Below are 23,001 nucleotides of genomic sequence, written 5' to 3'. Positions count from 1 at the left end.
ACTGATACTGAGGAGCTTAAAGACAAGCCACAGTTGATCCACAGTGTATATCTGTACATCTTTTGTTTTATCCTGACACGTAATTTAATCCCCCCCCCCAATGTTTTACCTCTCAAGAAATATATAGTACTTTTGACCAGTGTTTTATTCTACAGAAGGGTGCCCATCCTTCCTCATGATAAGAACCATCTTGAGATCACATGACCAAGTAAATGTTAATAGAAAATCAAATAATGAGATAAACTTAAGAATATTAATAGAGGAGATTAAAAAGATTTTTTTTTTTTTTTACAAATAGGTATAACAGCATCTTAATAAGCAAATAGCACACATGCTGTAGATTATAAATCAGTCAGTCAAATAATATATTTAAAGGATAGTTCACTTTCAAAAAATTTTTTGCTGATAATTTACTCACCCCGATGTCATCCAAGATATCCATGTCTTTCTTCAGTCGAAAAGAAATTAAGGTTTTTGAGGGAAAAAAATCTGGCTTTTTCTACACAGAATGGACTTATATGGCAACCATCTATCCCAATGTTCAAAAGAAGGTTCAAATGTCCGTCTCAATGCAGCTTCAAAGTCTCTACACGATCCCAGTCGAGTAATAAGGGTCTTATCTAGCGAAACGATCGGTCATTTTCTAAAACATTTTTTTTATTTATATACTTTTTAACCACAATTGTTTGTCTTGTGCAGGTCTGCGACTGTGCTGGTCTGTTCACGTTGGAAAGGTCACGTTCACGTCATCTATCTAAGTTATTTGTCTGTGTACTCTGGTTCAAAAAAGTAGGGAAGGGCGACCTCCAACTTCAAAATCGTTTATTAAAATTTGAATTATTATTTATTTCGTGACCTTTCCAACGTGATGACGTAATACGTGGCACGTTGCAGACCAGCACAAGATGAACAATTGTGGTTAAAAAGTATATGATTTTTTTTTTTTTTTGAAAATTTAAATTTAAATAAAAGACCTTTATTTCTCGACTGGGATCGTGTAGAGACTTTGAAGCTGCATTGAGACGGACATTTGAACCTTCTTTTGAACATTGGGATAGATGGTTGCCATTGAAGGCCATTCTGTGTAGAAAAAGCCTGGAATGTTTTCCTCAAAAACCTAAATTTATTTTTGAAGAAAGAAAGACATGGCTTGGATGACATTGGGGTGAGTAAATTATCAGCAAAACAATTTTTGAAAGTGAACTAATCCTTTAAGGCTTCATGGAAGATATGGAAGACCAGTTAAATACTACTTTTTTTGTATTAGTAATGCCTCCCATTATTATTTATATACAATTGAATCAATGCAAGCAGTTTTTACTTTTCCATTTATCCTCATGATATATTGACAGATATCAATATAAAGTAAGACCACTGTAGTATTGGCCAAAAAAACTAAAATAATTTCAATGGTAAAAATTACATATATAATCATCTTCCTTTTCTTTGAACTTCTCAGCCTCATCTGGCCGTGGGCAGTAATGACTACTACATGTCCATCTACTCTGCAGAGAAGAGACTCAGATAACATCATGACCTCTCACCTTTGACCATTGCCCCCGGATGTAAATGACTTCCTGTACATATGCAACAACCATGATGAATGTCTAAAGAAGGCTGCTGAACCCACACATGATGACTATATTAGTATCATTATTATTATTCTCAAGATAATTCTCATTATGGATTTATTGATTGTACACTTGGCTGTGCAGAGGAGTGTATATTATTAAAATTGCATATAAAGATCTTAAAACTTTATGGTTCGGCCAATGCTGGCCGGGTTTGACTCTCTTGGAACTGTTAACCTCATGCAAAGCCCTAGCGTCTGATAGATCGACCTGAAGACAAGAGACTATAAAGATGACAAACTTCCAGAAGCTGGGTGTTCCAGGCTGACTGCTGAAAGCCCGTTGCTCAGTGGGTTCTCTACACTTTTCTACACATGCCTCATCATATCTCTGCTGAAGTACAGTTGGATCTGCTCCTCTTCTTGTGTGAAGAAATAGCAAACCGATGCAGCGCTCCTGCTCGCCAGTCACAACCTTCCCTGCACATCCCTGCTTAACATATTCACACACAGTGCCAAACCCCCTCCACATCAAAACACTTTTTTGAACTGTATGTACACAGATGCTGCATTACACCTCAACAACACACATGACTTATCTTAAAGCACTGGACATGGACAATAGGGACTACCCTTCATTTGCATCCACACTAAACAAAGGTTCTTAAAAATAAGCTCAAATTATCAGGATGCAGATTTGTAGACAGAAATGTAAAGATAAAAATAGAGAGTAAGTTTTTGGTACCTGGGAATTACAATAACATCAAGCTTGCATTCAAGAGTCATAACGGTTTTGTTCTGTCTCTACACACACAGCCCCCTATATGAAAATTATGCCAGAGCTTCAGTTTTAATTTGCTTGTCCTTCATGCTGGAAATGCCACACTACCTACTTTTGCAGCGCCAAACCTTTTGTTCTCTTGGTCATTGTCCCCGTCATCATTTACCCCTCCCAATCTTCTGAGCAGGCTGCTCTTTCCAGAGGTTCTTCTGGAAACTCATTTGGTCATAAAAATCAAATATGATCTCCATTGTTATTTTTCCTCATTGAAAAATGAGTGCAGTTGACAGATCAGAAAACAAATTATTTCATATTTTAGCCTATCATGATGTTGCAGTTTGACCTGATCTGTTTCCACTTTCACTTTCCCTGTCGTTCCATGAATGTCTAATCTCTTAGTTGCAGTGATTTTCAATCTTGGTGCTGAGGACTCAATGCTCTGCACATTTTGTCTCCCTTATTTATCACACGTGATTCAGATCATCAGCTCATTAGGTGCGAGATCTATGAACTGAATATAAGATAAGAGAGACATGCAAAATGTGCAGAGCGGTGGGTCCCCAGGACCAAGACTGAAAAGCACTGGCATAGAGAGACAGCACTATGTGGAATCAAATACAAGTATCATGTCTTTCTCATAGTAGCACTTATATGTACTCATAAAGTCTGATTTTGTCCTGTGCTGCTGATAGCTTTAGTCCCACAACCTTTATCAGTTTGCTCAAGAATGATAATGAAAGTTTTAGCTCAAAGCCTATATGGGTAGTTCACCCAAATACAAATTTGTTAGCATTTACTCACCCGCATGTCGTCCAAACCTGCATGACCTTTCTTTTGTGGGACACAAAGATGATGTTCATCAAAGTGTCCAAACTGCTTTTTTTCCCTCATTCAACGAAAGTGGATTGGGACCATTCATTTTAAAATTAAAATTAAAGTCACACAGGTTTGTCTAAATGTTTGTGTAAATTATTCTGTATACATTTTTTTGGGTGAACTATCCCTAAAGTACAGCAGAAAAATCAGGTAGAGCTTTTTTAATATTAATTGATTGACATTTTTAGAGTACATAATGTGAATAAAAGCTTTAAACAGTGCTAAAGTAATATTTGTAAGGAAATTTGAGTTGCAGATACATTTAGCCAATCAATAAAACTAGAAGGGATGAGGATCAGGGTGGAAATGTATTTTTGTAAAAGATCTGATCAAAGTGTTTTGTTTTTTCCCTCTTTCACATCCTAGTAAAAATGTCTGTGAGCATATCTGAACTTGTATTATGAGGTGACTGATGGAAACAGGCCTGGCTCAAATACTGAGAAATACTTGCATAACTCTTAGACATTTTTCTTTGGGGCAATCATGTCACAATTCAATTACACTTCTTTAGGGACATTTAATTAATGTCTTCAAATCAAATTATAGATAAATGAAAGAACATTTATTCAAGTACATTTTGAAGCTTTACTCCTTGGTTAGTTGGATTAACACTAGTCCTGAATCTGTAGTTCTGTCTAGTGAGATGGTGAAGGTAAAACATCCTTGTGTGTATTGCCAATAAACTCTAGCACCCTGATTTTCTGACACGTCACTGATGATGCGAAATGATGACTGACAGATACGTTTAATTCTTACCTTCCAAAAATCCAGTTCTTGGAATGTGTTTGAATTGATGTTATTAATTTTGTAACCGGTTTATGTCATTTCTGTGTTTAAAATTTTAACCAGATAAGTTTTTATTTTTTCATATTTTAATCTCTTCTTCTTTTCCAGTCTTTTTATTTAATTTGTTTTACTTGTATTTCATGGTATGGCTGCCATTCTCTTGCTGTGTTCGCATTAATCCCTGAAGGGAAAGAGAAAGCACATTTGTCCTTCACCTTTCCCCAGGACCCTTAGTCTCTTGTTGGATTTTCTGCCCCTTTTGGACATTTGTTTTCATTGAAAGGATAATTTGGTTTTGCACTTTAATCAGTGGATTTGTTTATGAATTGTGCTGGTATATTCCCATCAGAATATACCGTTTTTCAGCCCGCTGTGGGGAGTTGGGGATGTACTCTGGCTTCATCAAACTGGAAATTACTGCTCTACTAATCCTGCTTTGGGTTTTAACATTTTAAAGTAAAAGAATTTAAATGAATTGAAACAATCAGGGGTTTTCCATGGCTGTAGACTGCTTTTTCACCATGGTTTAAAAGACGAGAAGAAAGCATTCGAATAAACCAGTTACATAAATGTACAGTTTGATTTTTTTTGTCTCTTTGCTTGTTTCTGTCATACTTTTATCCGGTTCCTCTTAATGTGGGCAGTTTGTTTTGTGTTAGTTGACAAATGTCTAAACTTTTTTTTGTTTTTTTTTATATCAAGATTTTAGTTTACAGGAGTCACATTTTGATATCTTGGCATTCAACAGGTCAAGTTTTTTTTCTTATTTTTTTGTAACATTTTACATTTTCATAAGATCGCTTTTCAAGTCATTCAGCAAAATGCCTTAATTTATATTTGTGTGTATATGTGTTCGTTTTAAATACAGTAGTTTCTTGTTTGGGGCTGTCCTCAGGCCACGTGGTTGAATACTCATGAGTAGTTTGGATCTGACCATGAGGTGGTCAGTCCAGCACTCAGCTCCGCACATGACTCGGGTGGTGTGGACATCTTGTCTGTCCTTTTGACGGACAATCACGTAGTCAAGGAGATGCCAATGTTTTGAGCGGGGGTGCTGCCAGGTGGTCTGAGCCTGTTCTTCATCTGGAAGATGTTGTTCGTAATGACCAGCTGATGCTCTGCACAGAGGGAGAGGAGTCAGAGCCCATTGCGGTTCATTTTCCCCACACCATGCTGGCCAATGACTTTACTCCATACCAGATGCTCCGTTCCCACTCTAGCATTGAAATCTCCCATGAGTATGAGCCTGTCCGTAGCCAAGGTTTTCTGTAGGATGGCATCAAGAGCTCTGTAGAAATCCTCTTTGATGTTGTACTCTGCATCTCAAGAGTTGGAGCGTATGCACTGATGAGAGTGGCGAAGCATTCCTTTACCAGGGGAATGCGTCATGTCATCAATCATTCATCGATGCCGATAGAGGTTTCCGGTATGCGCTGCAGCAGCTTAGACTTCACATCAAAGCCAACTCCACGATTATGACGAATGCCTTCGGGGAAGATGAAGTTTGCGAATAGGTGAGTATTAAGGTCTGGGTCTGGGTGCGCAGACCTCACTCCCACCAACTTCACTCCTACCAGATGGACCTCCAGTGGTATGAGGAAACTATCGCCACTGTACCCTCCCGAGTTAACCCACGTGGCTGTGGGGTTGCCTCCTTCCGCCTTCCTAGCCGTTGTGGAGATTCTCTCACCACCATCTTCCGCCTGTGCCGCCGTTTGGGGTCTTCACTATTTACCCAAAGCTGGGGCTATTTACCCATAGCTGGGACTATTTACCCATAGCTGGGACAGTGGTTGACAGGCAGCAGGGCATTTCCATTCACCGATAGGCCTGCATGCCACGTCTCTGGGGCCCACTGCTCCTCCGAGATCCCGTACAGCTTAGCCTGGAACCACAAGGGACCAGTTACCATGTGTGACACGAGGAGGATTAGAAAACTATGAGTTTTCACATAAATGGTGTTCCACTTAAATCAGTGGACAACTTCACCTACCTCAGCTCCACTTTGTCCTCATGCAGCTCCCTTGACACAGAAATACACACTCGGATAAATAAAGCCTTTTTATCTTTTGGACGCCTACGCAGCAGGGTTTTTGAAAACCGTAACCTGAAGATCAGTACCACGGTCGCTGTTTACAACACGGTATGTCTCTCCAGTCTGCTTTATGGGGCAGAGTCATGGACCCCATATCGCCAGCATATCATTAACCTAGAGGCCTTCCATATCCGCTGCTTACAGAAGATCCTCAGCTTGTCCTGGAAAGATCGAATCCCCCATACAGTCATCCTCAGCAACACTGACTCAATCTGTATGGAAGCAGCTGTGGCCAAAAAAACATCTGCGTTGGATAGGGCCCACCATACGCATGCCTGAACACTGCCCCGCCAAGTCTTCTATAGTCAACTAATGGGTGCAAAGCGCTCCACTGGAGAGCAAAAGCGTTGTTTTAAGAACTATACCAGGGACCTCCTAAAGCGAGCGAACGTCCCCCTCACGCAGCTCGAATCTTTGGCACTCGACAGATCAGCCTGGCAGGCCACTGCTGTCTCTCAAATACACCAAACCAACCAAGACCGAAGATCCAAGAGGCGAATCAAGATACACCAATGGGTGGCTGGTACCCCCCTGGTATCTGGTTTCCCCTGCTCCATCTGCGGTCAAGTGTGCGGCTCAAGGATCGTACTCGACGCCCACGAGAAGTGGCACCAGCTGCAAGGTTGCTGAACCCCCACACCACCCCCATCCCTGGAGCAAGCGTCATCATCGAACACGATGGACAGCTAAGAGCGTGTTAACCGTTTATATGTCATATTAATTATTATTACTGTATAACAAAATATACTATATTTACTATAAATACTAGTAAAAAAAAATCTTGCATTCTTGCAAAACATTAGTTTATTAGAACAAAAACAATTGTCCTTCTTGTGATGCAGATACTTGTTTTTTATAATTTCCCTGTTTTCGCCTTGGGAGGCTCTGCTGGTTCACGATTGGACATGAAAGTCTCTGTGTTTACCTGAAGAGTATTGACACAGGTTCACTTCCACCTCTTGTCCATTGCACCAGCCTCCTGCCTCGTCAGAGAGATGTGAATCAAGCCAGAGTGAACATTCCAGCTCCTGGCCTCACTTCCTCAGGAAGCAACACTCACTTCCTGTGAAATTAAGAGCACAGAGGCTGAATGAAGTGATAACCAAGCAGAAGTGAAACACTACATGCACAGCTCCTCCTTTCAGTCCCAATTCACTTTGTCCCATAACGAAACACACATACACACACACACTGGTCAGAAGTGCTTAGCCATGCAGGTGAAGATCCAGCCCTCTCTAAGGATGGGCACCATTCTCCTCCTCTTTCTCGTCACCTGTAAGGACACCTTTTATTTCTAGTCTCTCAATTCTGCTTTAAATGGATACTGAAATTTCTTGGATATGAATTTGTCTTGATTTTGTTTTTCTTTGTTGTTTTTTTAATCACCCTCTTCAACGACATCTGACATCAGCAGAGGAAGCCTGTGCAGGTCTGTAAGCTGCTCATTTCTCTGCCTTGTTATTCATTTTCAGAATGTTATAATCATTATTTAACAGTGGAATTTTACTGTGGAAAGTAGTCATTTTCGGTTTAAATTTAATTGTAATAAGGATTTTTAATATTTTGACCATTTAATAATACCAATAAAATCCATTTTTGTTATGCTTTGTGGTACTGTGCTACTCAGTGTGGTTTGTTTTTGAAAACATGTCCATGTGTATTGTCACATGCCCTGGTTCTAGAAATTAGCGGGAAGTGAGGCATGAGAACTATAAGCTTGAATCCAAATGTCACTATAGTAATGGAGCTATATATACTGTAGACATTTTAGCTCCTTTTAACTATACTTTGCCAGCTTATGTGGAACTACCATGTTCATTTATTTAGTCCTACAGTGTGCACTTATTAGAAATGGAGATTTTCCTGTGTGTATTTGTATTTGTATGGCTTCATAGAGAACAACATGAAATATTGACTTTTAAAATGTCATTCATCACACCCACAGGACCAGTAAACTGAACTAGAAAAAAAAGAAAAAGCAGTTAAAGTAGCATTAAAGTAGTAAAGAACAAAAATAAATGGTGACCAAATGAATCACTTACATCTACATATTCTTTCTCTTATAAAGAATATCACATTTAAAACTAAAATGTTGAATGTCCATTTGTGAAGTAGGCACATATTTAATTTATCTCTATTATTGAGGACATCAATATAATGATTATAGAGAATCCTTTACTTTTTATTTCCTCAAATATGCATTGCCTCTAAGCGCTTAAAAGCTTTTGACACCTCTCTACGGGAATCTTAGGCCATTCTTTGAGTGCAAAAGCTTCCAGCTCACTGATATTCTTTGGTTTCCGTGCTGCCACTGCTTTCTTCAAATCTCACAGATCACTAGACCAAGCTTTGGTATAGTTGGGATCCTTGTCCTGGAAAGTAGATCCAGTGAAGCTGCAGTTTATGAATTAAAGGCATCATAATCTTTGCCAAAATGCCTAGATACTTCAAAGAATCCATAACGCCAGTCACATGGGCCAGATTTTCACTTCCTGCAGCAGCAAAGCATCCCCATAACCAGACTGACCCACATTCATGTTTGACCCTGCGGATGGTGTTCTTTTAGTCATAAGCCATGCCTTTTCATTGTACCAGACATACTGCTGATCCCATGGGTCCAAAAAGTTGGACAGCTGCTTCTCTGATCTTGATGCCTTTTATTCCCCTTGATTAAACAGATTTTTCTTCCATGTGCTGGAAGGTTTGCTGTGGTAATGGTACCATCTCTGTCTCTAGGAACATTTAGTTTCTTGGAAATGTTCTTATAGCCATAGCCTATTGGAAGTAATCAAACAACTTCTCGTAGCTTTTGTGAGAGCTCTTTTGTCTTGGCCATATCTGCTTCTGAATTTCAGCATATATGAGCTAAATTCATGCATGCATCACAACTAAAGCTAATTAAGTGTCATTATAGAGTTCCCAAAAGCTTGAAATTCTTTTAACACAATTTTTTACCTTACTATACTAGTAAGGGGTTTAAAAACAGCAATATTGGAAAAGGGTTTTAATAAATATGACACAGCTGTATAATTAAATACAAAATCCTATAACACAAAATATTAAATTGTATATTGATATAACTTTTAATAAGCCACTAAAGTGTTATTACTTATTTATTAACTGGATCTTTAGAAAACATTGAATTTGTAACAGTTTCTGTGGGGTTGAATAATTAGAATAAAATGGGTGTGGACAGAGGTTTCTAAAATAGTTTGTATCCCCAGAGATGGAACCGTCAAAATATGTTTAACTATTTCCCTTCCTGCCCTAATGTTGAGACCCCCTGGGCACTGCTTTCAAAAGGGAGATGGATAATAAGATTGTTCTGTCCTCCTTCATGTTTGCTTCCCTCATAAGGGTATCAAACACTGTGCTGAATGAACCACAAATATGGAACGAACAATAGAAGTGAGATGAGTCCAAGGTTTCAATAGTTTGTAAAAGGTAATTTGATTAGTCCATATACTGCAGTTCTAACTGTAGCCGGTAGCCGTTTGAGTAGAATTGATCTCTTGCGGTGCAGGATCTACAAGTATCTAGTTAAACAAGTTTTATCTTATTCCTTGAAACCTCCGATCCTATCTGAGTAGTAAAATGGCTTCTTTTTTTTTCTCTCAGAGGGCTTCATAAAAAGCGTGACACTTATTATCCAGCCCAGGAATGAAGTTCAAAGAAGTACAAATGTGTCACTGAAATGCCAGGCAGAAGTCAGCAAAACTGCAGGGTCTCACCTCAACTATAAATACAAATTCTACAAAGATGATCTCTCGTTATCTACTAACCAGACCAATCCTACGGACTCCCTCTACTCTATACCAGATGCCAGAGTGAGCCACTCTGGGAAATACAAATGTGTTGTTTTCATTGAGAAACAAAATAAGACGAGCAGTGTCGAAGACCTGACAGTGAAAGGTAACACACCAGTTCAATGTCTAGAAGATTCTTGTTCTTGAATCCTAATATCAGCTGATGTGTCTGCAGGTCTTCTGGCACCAGTCCTAACAGTGGATAAACTGAGATTGACAGAAGGAGATGGTGTTACTGCTGTCTGTACAGCAGAGGGAGAAACAGGTGTTTTGATGTTTTTCTTTAGAGATGGACCTAAGGAACTCTCCCGGATGAAGACCACTAGTCACAAAGATGAGCAGAAGTTTACCCTTGATAAGGGAACTGTGAATATGTTTTGCTACTATTCCATTAATTTGGATAGCACAATAGAAAGATCTAGCAACAGTAATGTGATTAAAATTGACATCGAAGGTAGGAAGGTATTTTTATTTTATTTTTTAATGGATTATTAATATGTTTAATGGATTTGTTAATCCTGGAAGTAAATTTAAATATGTACACATTCTGTTCCAATTTAGAGCTGGGGATCACACCCGATATTACAGTCATGCCATCAACAATTGTCACTGAAGGAGATAACATAACCTTCAGCTGCAGTGTGAAGATGACTCCCCAGAGACATTCAGAACTCAAAATAATGATCAGCCATGGAAGCACTACGCTTAGTTCGAACATGACACATGAAGATTATACTATGAAGTTTGCTAAGGCTAATGACTCTGGTGAATATGAATGCATTTCAAGACTTGGCAGTGTTCATAAATCCTCCTCTTTGAACATCACTGTAAAAGGTGAGAGATATTGAATGTTTATCGATGTTATTTCATAATGCATTTCTTGTGAAATTTCACCTAAATAATGTTTTAACAGAATTTTTGATTAGTACATTTGTTTAGAAGCATGCAGTGACCACGGGCTGTCAGTTTGCAGAAAGGACAAAAATAGCACCATAAAATAACTTTTGGTCCATGCGACTTTGTATGTTACTGCATATTACAAGTCTTCAGAATATTGTTTTGTGCGAATCTGCACAATCACATCTTAGATTATGTATTTTAGACCTTTTTTGCTTCCACACTTTGCTTCTTGTTTGGTCAAAAAATTTATATAAATATATACTCTTTTAATAATGACTTGCATATTTTTGCCTCAGAGATTTTCTCTATACCTTTCCTGAGCCGTGATCCTGCTGAGGTATTTGAAGGAGAGCACTTCACCATTGGATGCCATATCAGCAACATTTCCTCAAGAATTCAAACAGAGGATATAAAGTATTCAATATTTAGAGACGAAACATTTGTAATAAATGATAACAGATACAGTGGCACTGCAGGCAAAGCGACTAATGGGAAATACGTGTGTAAGGCTGAAGCCAATAGGATTACCAAAGAGAGCTCGGTGCTGCTGTTAGGAGCAAAAGGTAGGCAGTGCCTATCAAATCTGTCTTGAAAACTAACCAAAAAATCTGATTAATATAAAAAATGTAATTACCATTGTTTCTCTTAAGTGCTTGTTTCAAAGCCTGAGATCACAGTTGATGGTCCTGTTATCGTGGATAAGCCATTTTGGATCCGTTGCCACTCTGAGAATGGAAGTCTGCCAATTAACTACACTCTGAAGAGAAAAAACTCAATTCTGAACTCGACCAAAGTGTCTCACTTTCAAGAGGAGGCTCGTTTCTTAGCCTTGATATCAACTCCTTCAGACATTAGAAGTTACTTGTGTGAAGCAGAGAATAATGGTCAAGTCTCAATCAAGATGAGTGAAAGGCTACATGCGACTGTAATAGGTGAGTTCATTGTAAAGATATCTGTATTTAGCGTTGATTTGTTTTCATTTCAACCCAATTTGACTCTGAAAAACTCTTTTTACTTTTTACCCATAGAGAAATAACTTTATAAATGATGGCCATTGCAACTTTTTATATATTCTGCGTGTGCATATTCAAATGTAACTGACTATAGTTTTGTGTTATATATATATGTGATAGTTTTAATTTTAACAGTTTTTCAGAATTCTATAAGAAAAGGTTTGGTCCAGTGCGTCATAGTATTCTGGAATTGTATTTATGTGGTTTAATGCAGTGGTTCTCAACAGTTTGTGTCAAAGGCATGTTTCCAACCTTATATTCAAAGTGCCCTCCATATAGGCTAAAATATTTTTTATATTTCTTCCATAATTATGAAAAAAATGCTTGTTTTAAAACTAACAGGAATATGGAGTATATGTTGATATATTAAATAATTAACCATAATTAATTTTGTGATTCCTGAAGTTTCAAGAACTATGTTCTTCAATAAAAAACAAGTATTATTGTTATTGAAATTTCTTGATTTTGTCTGGGTTTTACCATTTTAATTTAGAATACAGTTAGATCATTATCATTATGTTAATAATAATTAGTTAATTTAAATGCATTTAAGTCATCTTGCGGCCTCCTTGGAAGTTGGCTGATGCCCCCTTGTTGGCCCCAGGCCCCTGGTTGAGAACCACTGATTTCATGTTATGTCACTTAGTAAAAGCAATGGCCTAGAATTCAATTTTGTTTTGCAGACATCTTTGAGTTCATTTTTCTCTTGTCTTCAGTTCCTGTAGGGAAGCCCTTACTGACAGTCCTTCCAGTTCCTGAAAACATTGAAGAGGGCAATAATGTTACCCTGATATGTGGCGTTGCAAAAGGCTCTCCACCAATCAGGTTTAGGTTTTATGGCAGCAATCACACAGCAATTCACACCACAACAGTTGAGAGTAATTCATCCTCCTTTGTCCTGAGTACAGTGAAAAGAAAAAACAGTGGAAATTATTACTGCGAGGCATTTAACATGGCAGACATGTCAAGCAGGAGTGACATTGTCAAGGTCGAAGGTGAGCATTATCTTTCTTCAGCATACAGAGTTTCATTTGTTATTTCTGTTTCAAATAGTCCTAAACATTTGCTGCTTTAGGATTTTCATCAAATCAATAGTCAATTCTATGAAATTACATCAAGACTTAATACATAAATGAATACAATATTATTAGTTATTTCCTAAATACTATAATTGCGTATGCAGTTTTTTTATTTTTATAATGCATTACAGTATAAAATTAAATCTAAAAAAATGTTAGAACAACATGTTCTGTCTGCAATACCTGTGTTTTTTTTCTCCTACCTCACCTAAAGCAACACTGCCACTCTGGTCTATGACCCCCTTTAAGAACAAGTATAGGGGCTTTAGCACCAGAGGTAGTTCCTAGAACTATTGATCGAAGTACCCGGATTTCGGCGTGTTCGCAGCACAGGAACTAGGAACAATTTTAGTTCTAGGAACTCCTTTTGCAGGAACTAAATTAGCTCCTACTTCAGAGTAGGGTCTAAACCAGCACTATAGGAACTACCAGTGACGTATGTGTACGCTGATTGGACGTACGATACTGTCTTTCTATGTATAACAGTTCTATCTAATAACATATTAGGCAGGACTGTTAGACAGATCGTAAACTAATGAACACAGAGAATGCGAGCTCTATGTGTTCAGGCTCTGGCTGGCATTCTCAGTGTCGTCAAAATAAAAGTCCCAACAACAAGTGTAGCTCACGTCACTTCAGAGTTCGTACTTGCGGTGCGAATGCAACCAGGAAAATGTTCCTAAGGGAACTACTAGTTTTTGGGGAACCACCCTGGTGGCTAGTTCCTAGAACTAAGTTCCTAGAACTACTCGGCGAGAAAGCTCCTAATGTGTCATGGTTTATTTTCTAAGTCTTCTGAAGCCATGCAATATTTAAACAATAGTGTGTGTTTTTTAAGAAGAAGAAGAACAGACTGACATTAAAAATCATTATTCAATAAAAATATTGCTTGACAGCCATGGACAACTTTCAACTTTATTGTATGGGGAAAAAAAATCCATCTTGGTTATTTTGCTACTAAAAACCCCTTCTGCGCTCCACGGAAGGAAGTAAGTCATACAGGTTATGAAAGACATGTAGATGGTGACAAAATTTTTACTTATGGATGACCTGTTCCTTCAAAGTAACCAAATATTTCTTAAATATAATATAATATAATCTTAAAGGTAATAAAGAAAGTTCACATTATTTGTTGACTAGTTATTTTCTGATATGTCTCTTTATAACTGTCCTCCCTGTAGTGAGCCTGGCAATGTGGAAAAAGGCTTTGATTGCTGTGTTCTGCATGCTGTTAGTGGCGCTGCTGGTCCTATTCATCGTGATGCGCTACAAGGCCAAGCGAGGTAGAGAGACCTACAGCCCCCCTGCATTACAAGCTGCCCACATGTCTGATCTGTGAACAAAACTCCCTTTTCAACTTTTCTCTCTGTCACAGGTAAAATAGAGATGGCTGCCAAACTATCAGTGTGAGTTGACTGACTTATGTATAAGTTGGTCTTGAGTTGATGGCATTAGAGGGACAAGATTAGGGTTTTTTGTGTTATTAGATAGTTATCCACCATAGTTTGCTGACCATGCCTGTAAAAGTCATTTGGTCTCAAACAGACAAATATGTTTTAAAAGGAATCCTAGTTTATTGTATCCATAGACAACCAAGAAAGTTAGGTAGCAGTGAATATTTAATGAATACTTTTGATTTTTCTCTCACCAATCCTCAGAAAGCCTGCAAGTCCTAAATCAGAATACTCTCTAACCCTGAGTCTCACCCATGGCCCCCATTATAATGCCCACACAGGTAGTCTCTTTATATTTTTAATTTGTTTATCAGTCATCATCATCATCCACTCCATTTATTCTTTCACTCTTTTTCACTATTAGTCTATGTTGTGGTCATTCACCTTTTCAGACCAAAACTCTTGCAACACAAACAAATCCTTCCTGAAAATATAGTACTTTATATTGAGTCATTTTATGATTAGACACCAAACTGTGGGTCATTTAGATGGAAGTTTTTTTCTATAGTTTTGTGGCATGCCAAACTGGTTACAAAAGTTTTTTTTCTTTCCACCGATGCCATAGAAGAACCCCTTTTTTAGTTCTCCAAAGAACCTTTCAGTGAACAGTTCTTTAAATAACCCATTTTCTTACTGTAAAGAACATTTTAAAATCTAAAGAACCTTTTTTCCACTATAAATATGTTTTTAACCTTTTGTAATGGAAAGGTTCCATGGAAGTTAATGGTTCTTCATGGAACCAAAGAAAATATATTTTTAAGAGTGTGGGATGAGCGAGCTCATCTCAAGTCAATGGTGGAAAACCAACGCTACTCTGTGGAATGGATTTAAGTTGATTCTTTGTTAAACTGTCCACACACTTACAGACTGCCCTCCCCCCTTACTTCCTGTTAAATAGCAAATTCATTGTTTCAGAGCGAAACACACACATCCTTTTCATGAGTCAAGAGGACAGACCAGGAGTATTCAGGCTTTGCTATCTGTCTTTACATAACTTATGGGTGTTAATCTATGCCCATTACATTTAGTTGCCAGTTTCCACTAAATGTTACTGTACTAAGACACAGTGTGCGCTGGAAAACTCACTTTCTAATTCCACACCCAGATCTACACTTTGACGACTTGACGGGCAAGGTGACCTATTGGACACAAGATCTCCAGAATTAAGGGAAACAGTTTTGAAATCCAAGAGTTCTAAATGTTCAATTTATCATCAAAATGTGTCACTTTTTGATGTTGGCAACTAAAGTATTACAATCAACACAGCTTCTCCTTACAACAGGAAAAACATGTTTAACTCCCCTTTACCATATCAGTTTGGCTCATCATTCATCTTAACAGAATCTGTATCATCTGTTGACCGTGTGCTTTTTCTCTGATCGAACTGCTTTGCTTATATGTGTATGTTTTTGCTTCCATCATCATATGTTTGTTAATAGATGTTGTTTGTTTCATTTTCCACTAAAAGTGTCTTGTGTTAATGCATTATTTACTTTATATGATTGTGTGTATGTGTTTAGTTGGTACATAAATTCAGATTTGGTAGCACTTTAAATCTAATAAAATGCTTTATTTGGAATTTCCTCATTTTGCATTTCTTCCCTCTTATTGAAAGATTGACAATGTCTGAATTTCTCCAGTCTGTCTTTTTTTAAACATATTTGAATGAGATATCTAGAACTAGGTATCATTTCATATTTCTGAATGTTGATACTTGCTAAAGATAGAGTTTTGTTTTTAAGATCCACTTTCCTTTGGTTTAAATCACATTTTGAATGTCAACTTTGCATAGGGATTTATTTCATGTACAATTTCCTGCTTTTGTATTTGTCTGGTCTATTGCAGTCACTAGTGTCCAGACCAAACAATTTAGTTCAGATGCAATGTCTCTAAAAGCAGGCCAAAGGCTTCGGAAAAAACAGTGATTGTTGCTAAAGTGGAAACATTGTAGATGGACAAACCAAACTGTTCCTGTTTAGGGAAATGCCACTGACTAATCCTAAAACGTGTTTAACATGCTGAAAAGCGAGTGTATAGATTTGGCGAGAAATCAGGGCAAGTCTAAATTTGGTGTGTGTGTGTGTGTGCGCGTTCATTCAGTCGTTCCTAACACCTCAGATGACTCAATTATCTTAAACCTGAAAGTAACATATTTTGGTAAAGTTTGGGATAGGAATGAATGTACTTCAACTAATTTGACTTCAGCTGAGACCGGTGGCATGTAACTGACCATGGCTGATGCACTCTTTTTGCTGTGTTTCAGTGGAGGTGCATAACAAAGAGAGTGTTTGGAGTGAAAGACCTCGAGGTACATCACCACCCAAGTAATGATCTGAATGCCGGTTCCCATGCACTGTCCAAACTACTTGCAATTTTCTTGCAGCATATACTATACCTGAATTCTCGAAATATGTCCACTACTTGATTTTGTTTATTTTTGTCTTGTTTTTGTTTTGTTTTCTACCAGATGAAGCTGATCAGTACAGCCTACAGTCACCAAATGAAGGTGACGTAGATTACACAGAGGTGGTTCATCCTCAAACTGTAGATCCTACACAAAGTAAGTTCAACCTTTTAAAATGATATCCATCTCTTTTTTTTCTCCTCTCGCTCCTCTTGCCTTTAAAGAAGAAGATTGATTTCTTGCCATACATGAGCTCATTAGAGAAAAGCCACTTCCTGGGTAGGGTCTAGCCATCCAAATTGTCAAGGGCCCTGGATTTAATTACAGAGACATCTTATAAACAGGAAAGGCCAGACTAATTAGGTTACTAACTCCAATAGCCACTTATCCCGAATTACAGTTTTAGTTTGCATTTGACTCTGTCCACAAACATTTCTTAAAAATATATATTAAAAGCAAAAATTTAAGTAGAATAAAATACGTTGTTGTTGTTGTTATTATTATTGTTATTTCTTTGTATTGTTTTTTTAAACGCATCTTAAACCCTCATATTATTTTATTCTCTAGTTCCTCTGAGAAAAGGCACAGAGACGGTATACAGTGAGCTTCAGACCTCTCAAGGTACAATCAGCTAAGAGAGCACATATACACACAAAAATTACACAAAAAAATGATGTAATGTAAACAGTGTTGTGTTGAAATGGCTCTCTTTTTCTAATCCTATTTCCGATCGTTTATACAGGGGCTCCTGAGAATATTAACCATGTAAGTTCCCTTCTTTCAATTCTCATGACCTTCTAAGCCAGTGGATCGCCCATTGTCTGCAATTTTTTTCCATCCTGCTGTATGATCTTTAAAAAAAAAATCAGGAAGTCTCAGTGTGTTCAAACTTCAAACAGACAAGAAAGTATAATGTTTAAAATATGTTTATTGTTTGACAAACAGTGAACAGTGCTTTCTTTTAACTGTTGTTTTCAAATGACTCAAAATCAAACATTACTTGAACAAGTGTGCATCTTGTTTAAACCAACAAAATGTATGGTCAAAGGGCAATCCGGGATTTCCTAACACATTAATTTTATAAGTAATATCTTATAAATGACACATGACACATCCCTGCACCTGACCACTAAATGTGATCTTGGTTTTCTTCAGTATCTTAATGTCATGTGGGAGGATGTAACATACTCACATAGAGGACTGAATGTGTGTGTTTTGTAAACTCAGTCAGACTTTCCAGATAGGAACAAATAGCAGGGCTGTGGTTTCCTCTTGAACAGAGGGCCAGAATTTACAGAGAGCGGTCACACACACTGTGACCTCATAAACTCTGTGAAAGGCAAGAGAAAAGGAAGACAAAGTAAATCTAAACTGTTAGTTAAACAGACATCAACCAAATGTCCTTGTTTTATTAGGGCCCAAGCCTTGAAAAGGCGAAGACCCTATTGTTTTTCTTAGGATTATTCTTCTTCTTCTTCTTTATTATTATTATTATTATTATTATTTTACTACCTTTTGGGCACTTTTGGGGGCCTTAACGTGCTCAAAAACTCTTGAAACTTTGCACAAATGTCATTCAAAAACATGTCCATATATAAAACACGCTTGCATGTAATAATATGAAACTCGGTACACATATAGATCTCATCGGGCCGAACAACTTTCGTGCTCTAAGTTTTACGCCAGTCCAACAGGAAGTCGGCTATTATGGGTTGTATGGAAACGCATGTTCTGGCATTTGAAACACTTCTCCCAGGGAATTCATCCGATGACCACGAAACTCGGTGTGCATGAAGCCAAGACATGGAGGATGATAAATTGCCAGGGGATTTTTGATATCTCGAACGGTTTGGCCGCGGCGAGGAAACAAATTTATGGCGAATATTGGAAACAGGAAGTGTGTTATAACATCCTCATACATTAATTGATCTTGATGAAACTTCAGCAGTGTGTTTGTTGTAAGAGGCCGATCACATGGATATGACTATTGTGAGTCAAAGTTATAGCGCCACTAACTGGCAGCAGGAAGTGTGTCACTTTCAAAATGCTTTGAAATCACCCTCTTATTTTTACCGATTTGCTTCAAACTTCATCTGTATAATGTAAACACACGGCAGATGTAGACCTGTGAAAGGATTATTGATATCTTAAATACTGTTGCCATGGCAACGCATCAAACTTTAATATTCTTTTTTAAAGTTTTTGAGACTCTTAGCATACTTGAAATTGCATGAAACTTGACAGACACTTTAAATTTATTGCCTAGTACACTTGTGCAAAGTTTCAGAAACAGGCGTGGTAAGGGGCTCAGTAGAGCCACCTTTAGTCAAAAATGGGGTATTAGTTTTACCTACAGTAACAAAAATCGGTATCTATATTTATCTCCCCGAGCCGGACAACTTTCTAATTTACAGTCATTAGCTCCGACCAACAGGAAGTCAGATATTTTGGTTTGAATGTGATTTCTTGGGAGAAAATCTTAGAATTTTGCCAGTCTCTCTGTGTGTGTGTGAGAGGAGGGGGGCTTTATTTTAACCCTTTCTCTGCTGTGTGCAACTTCTCAGGCACTTTTGGGGCCCTTAACGTGCTCAAAAACTCTTGAAACTTTGCACACAGGTCAGAACCTGCGTCCATCAGGGCCGGGCTGAAGCTGGTACCCGGGCGTGGCAGGGGAGCTCAACAGCGCCCCCTTGAACGTGGTCCGAAAACTTGGTCCATATATCAAACACGCTTGCATGTAATAATATGAAACTCGGTACACATATAGATTTAATCGGGCCGAACAACTTTCGTGCTCTAAGTTTTACGCCAGTCCAACAGGAAGTCGGCTATTATGGGTTGTTTAAAAACAAATCCCCCTGGAATTTTATATACTCCTCCTAGAATTTTTTTTCGATCGGCACGAAAATCAGTCAGCATGAAGTCAAGACATTGAGGATGCTAAATTGCGGACGGGTTTTTGATATCTCGAACGGTTTGGCCGTGGCAAGGAAACGAATTTATGGCGAGAAAAGAGAAACACGATGTGTTATAACGTCTTCATACATTAACTGATCTTGATGAAACTTCAGCAGTGTGTTTTTTGTAAGAGGCCGATCACATGGATGTAACTAATGTGAGTCAAAGTTATAGCGCCACCAACTGTCAGCAGGAAGTGTGTTACTTTCAAGATGCTTTTGACTAAATTGGGGGGGTTATTTTTACCTACAGTCACAAAACTCTATGTATTTTGTGCACATCGAGCCGGACAACTTTCTCATTTACAGTCATTAGCACCGACCAACAGGAAGTCATATATTTTGGTTTGAATGTGGTTTTGTCTCTCTCTGACAGAGTTCCCCCTGCCATTCTCTGTGTGTGTGTGTGTGTGTGTGTGTGTGTGTGTGTGTGTGTGTCTGTGTGGGGAGGGGAGGGAGGGCACACACACAGACAGCCCCCCCCCCCCCCCCGTGTGTGTCTGTGTGGGGAGGGGAGGGAGGGCACACAAACAGACAGCCCCCCCTGTCTCTGTGTGTGTCTGTGTGGGGAGGGGGGCAGAAAGACTCTATTAAAAATAGGTATATTGTGCCATCTAGTGTTTTATACTATGTATACATGTGTTTTTTCTTTTAAACAAGTGTTTTAAAGTACAGTAATTTCAATGAATATATATACCACACTTCATAGGAATTTTCGGTGTTGTGTACTTAATATGGCTGCTGATTTCATGTGTCTGTTAAGTCCATGAGACTGTAGGGTGTCTAATTTTTCATTTTAGGTTTCAGAAGGGTGCTCACGCATACTTTGTGGTTGATATGTGCCCTCGATGCGCACTTTTGCAGAACCCACACTGATGCAAGCTCTAAAGCAGACTTCTTCTCGACAGTCAAAGCGGAGTTACGTTATTGCCCGTCGTGCACAGGAACCCTAAAGGCACCGGGGTGGCGGTTTTTATATATATATATATATATATAGCTGCAAGCAGCGATGGAGGGCCCAAGCCGGTGGCACTGCCACCGCGGTGCCTTTAGTGCAACTAAAGGCACCGGGGTGGCGGTGCCACCGGCTTGGGCCCGTAATCGCTGCTTGCAGCTATATTTATTATTATTATTAAATTCCACTATTATTAAAATGAATCAACTAATGATTAATCTTTTTCACCTCTTCTTCTTATGTGTGCATCTCTGGTAGACTGTGAATTACCAGCAGAGTTAAGCATGTAAAGGGTGATACGTGAGAATTGTATATTTTTGAGGATGTTACAAACATGAACAAACATCAATTTTCATTTAATCTGATTTCTGAAAGTGATGACATCTCATCAATCAATTCCGTGCTTGTGTTTTTGTAGCAAAGCCTGTTAGAATATGCGGACCTCAACCGTGATCTTCCTGAACCAGTGGACTAGCAGAAGTCAGTCAGTCACCTCAAGCATCCCTCACATCACTCTGGAATACTGTTGCCTGTGTTCCATCAATCTCTTCTATCCTTCACCCATATTCTCCTAAAAAAAACACTAATTTAATCATGTATCTTCCTTTTATCTAATGTGTTTGATTGTTTGTCCTGTTTTTTACAATGCTGTGCTGTGTGTGTATAGTGTGTATGTGTGCTTTTCACAAGGTTGTTTTGAGTTACCACATTTTTAATAAAGTAAAATTATTAGTTTGAATTTCTCTGTGTGAAAAATATATTGTTAGTTTAATACCTCAGTAAATTGTCTCTAAGTTCTGCATCAGTTCTCTTGCACCCTGTGTCACACACTAAATTGGATGATGTGACTCAAACTGCTCCAGCAGTTACCGGTTGGTAATCGCCTCGCATGAGAGATATAGATAAAGTCATGCTTTCATCTCTGGGGAAAATGCTTTTATCAGATGACATAATGTCACTTTTAGCTTGTGCTAAAGGAAACCAAAACAAATAATTTCCTTTCAGGTTTTCCATTGGGAAAAGATGATAATGGCTAGTGAATAACTGTTACACCCACATCACTTAGCTCATCCAGGCTGACATCACTAAGTGTAGTGAGCTCAATAAATATTGGGATTACTGGTAAATGAGCAAAAACACAACATGGTGTTTTGCGGTGTGTACTTTGATTTTAACACCTTTAACCTTATTATGTATTATTTAGGTAAGGTAAAGTAAGTCGAGTCTGGCCTAAATTATAAGCATTTTAAATTACTTACAATTTTGTCAGAAGACTTCTCTGGTATGTTCTTATTCAAAGTTTTAAAGGGGTCATGACATGAGAAACCAAATTTGCCTTGATCTTTTGGTATATAAGAGGTCTTTGTACCATTAAAACGTCCTGCAAGTTTCATAGCTTAAGACGTCCTCCCCATTATAAATGAATCATTTATTTAATCAAGCTCTAAATACAGCTCGTTCTGGATCCATGGTAAGAAGTGACACAACGGTACATGTCGGTACAGTGACATAAGAAGTGACGTACCAGCGTTTGCATATAGACCGCCTCCAGCCAAAGACAACTACGCTTTAAGCGCAAGACAACTACGCTCATTTCGTATCGTTGTCGCGCCCGCGCGCTGCGCTCCTCACAAGTGTTCAGTCGACGGACAGCGAGTGGGTCTGTGTACAGGGAAATTACGATGCCGCAGATGTGCTGTTCCTGGCTGTGGACAAAGAACATCTTTGAATACGCTGCGAAAGATCCAGTCGTCAGGGGAAAATAGATGCACTTTATTTTTTGCAGACGTCTCAGTCACGGCAGTGTTAGTTTAAAGGACAAGTTCGGTATTTTACACTTAAAGCCCTGTTTACAGATCGTATCTGATGAAATAGAACGGTTAAGATTAAACTTTGGACACATGCTCCTGTCCCGAGAATTTTAGGTTTATTTCGCTTTCCCCCCCCCACCCCCACAATGGTTGTCTATGTGCACTGGCATATTCCTTCCTAAAACACATTAAACTTTCGTTTACAAAGACGTGAAACTCACCGAGTGGTCAGGGGTGTTCACTGATATGATCCCAAAAAAAATCGCTGAAAAAGATGCTTTCCAACAGGTTTTATCGTAGTGTTTGTCCACCTCCATTGACTTGTATTGAATGTGCTGTGTGAGGTACGATATTCCTCCACCGCTTCTTCTTCTGCTTCTTCTGTGTATTCAATGAAATGCCAGCGGTTTGCTTGCAATTGGCAAAGGTGCATTATCGCCACCAACTGGTGTCTATTATTCAAGCTCTCAACGGAAGAATCTGGGTGTGACGCGTTCGGCAAAATAGGTCCACA

General features: G+C 38.5%; 2 protein-coding genes across 14 annotated transcripts in view; both read left to right on the top strand.

Annotated features, from left to right (window-relative positions):
• Positions 1-4,588, top strand: part of rptor (regulatory associated protein of MTOR, complex 1) — a 237,387-nt gene extending 232,799 nt beyond the window's left edge. For all 5 annotated transcript variants that reach the window (XM_079627480.1, XM_079627478.1, XM_079627479.1 and 2 more), the window contains one exon: positions 1,460-4,588. In XM_079627480.1, the coding sequence (XP_079483606.1) occupies positions 1,460-1,528 (69 nt within the window). In that variant the 3' untranslated portion in view covers positions 1,529-4,588. The remainder of the gene's footprint in view (positions 1-1,459) is intronic.
• A 2,625-nt stretch (positions 4,589-7,213) lies between these two features.
• Positions 7,214-21,413, top strand: pecam1b (platelet and endothelial cell adhesion molecule 1b). 9 transcript variants are annotated; one of them, XM_079628749.1, is made up of 16 exons: positions 7,214-7,383; positions 7,520-7,537; positions 9,727-10,020; positions 10,090-10,368; positions 10,476-10,748; positions 11,111-11,377; positions 11,465-11,746; positions 12,544-12,822; positions 14,088-14,189; positions 14,282-14,312; positions 14,565-14,641; positions 16,624-16,668; positions 16,828-16,920; positions 17,332-17,385; positions 17,507-17,529; positions 21,095-21,413. In XM_079628749.1, exons 1-16 carry the CDS (start codon positions 7,233-7,235, stop codon positions 21,149-21,151), a joined length of 2,325 nt encoding a protein of 774 aa, XP_079484875.1. In that variant the 5' UTR covers positions 7,214-7,232; the 3' UTR covers positions 21,152-21,413. The 9 variants fall into 9 exon arrangements, 6 of the variants coding, with proteins under 6 accessions (XP_079484875.1, XP_079484876.1, XP_079484877.1 ...); XR_013799574.1 differs by lacking the exon at positions 14,282-14,312 and having other exon boundaries at positions 14,088-14,281; XR_013799575.1 differs by lacking the exons at positions 17,507-17,529; positions 21,095-21,413 and having other exon boundaries at positions 16,624-16,684; positions 17,332-17,377.
• The last annotated feature ends 1,588 nt before the right edge of the window (positions 21,414-23,001 follow it).

The sequence above is a fragment of the Phoxinus phoxinus genome (genome assembly GCF_949152265.1).
Source record: "Phoxinus phoxinus genome assembly, chromosome: 11".
Lineage (NCBI taxonomy): Eukaryota > Metazoa > Chordata > Actinopteri > Cypriniformes > Leuciscidae > Phoxinus > Phoxinus phoxinus.
Note: the sequence above shows the minus strand (reverse complement) of the source record. Positions and strands in the feature narration are given on the sequence as shown.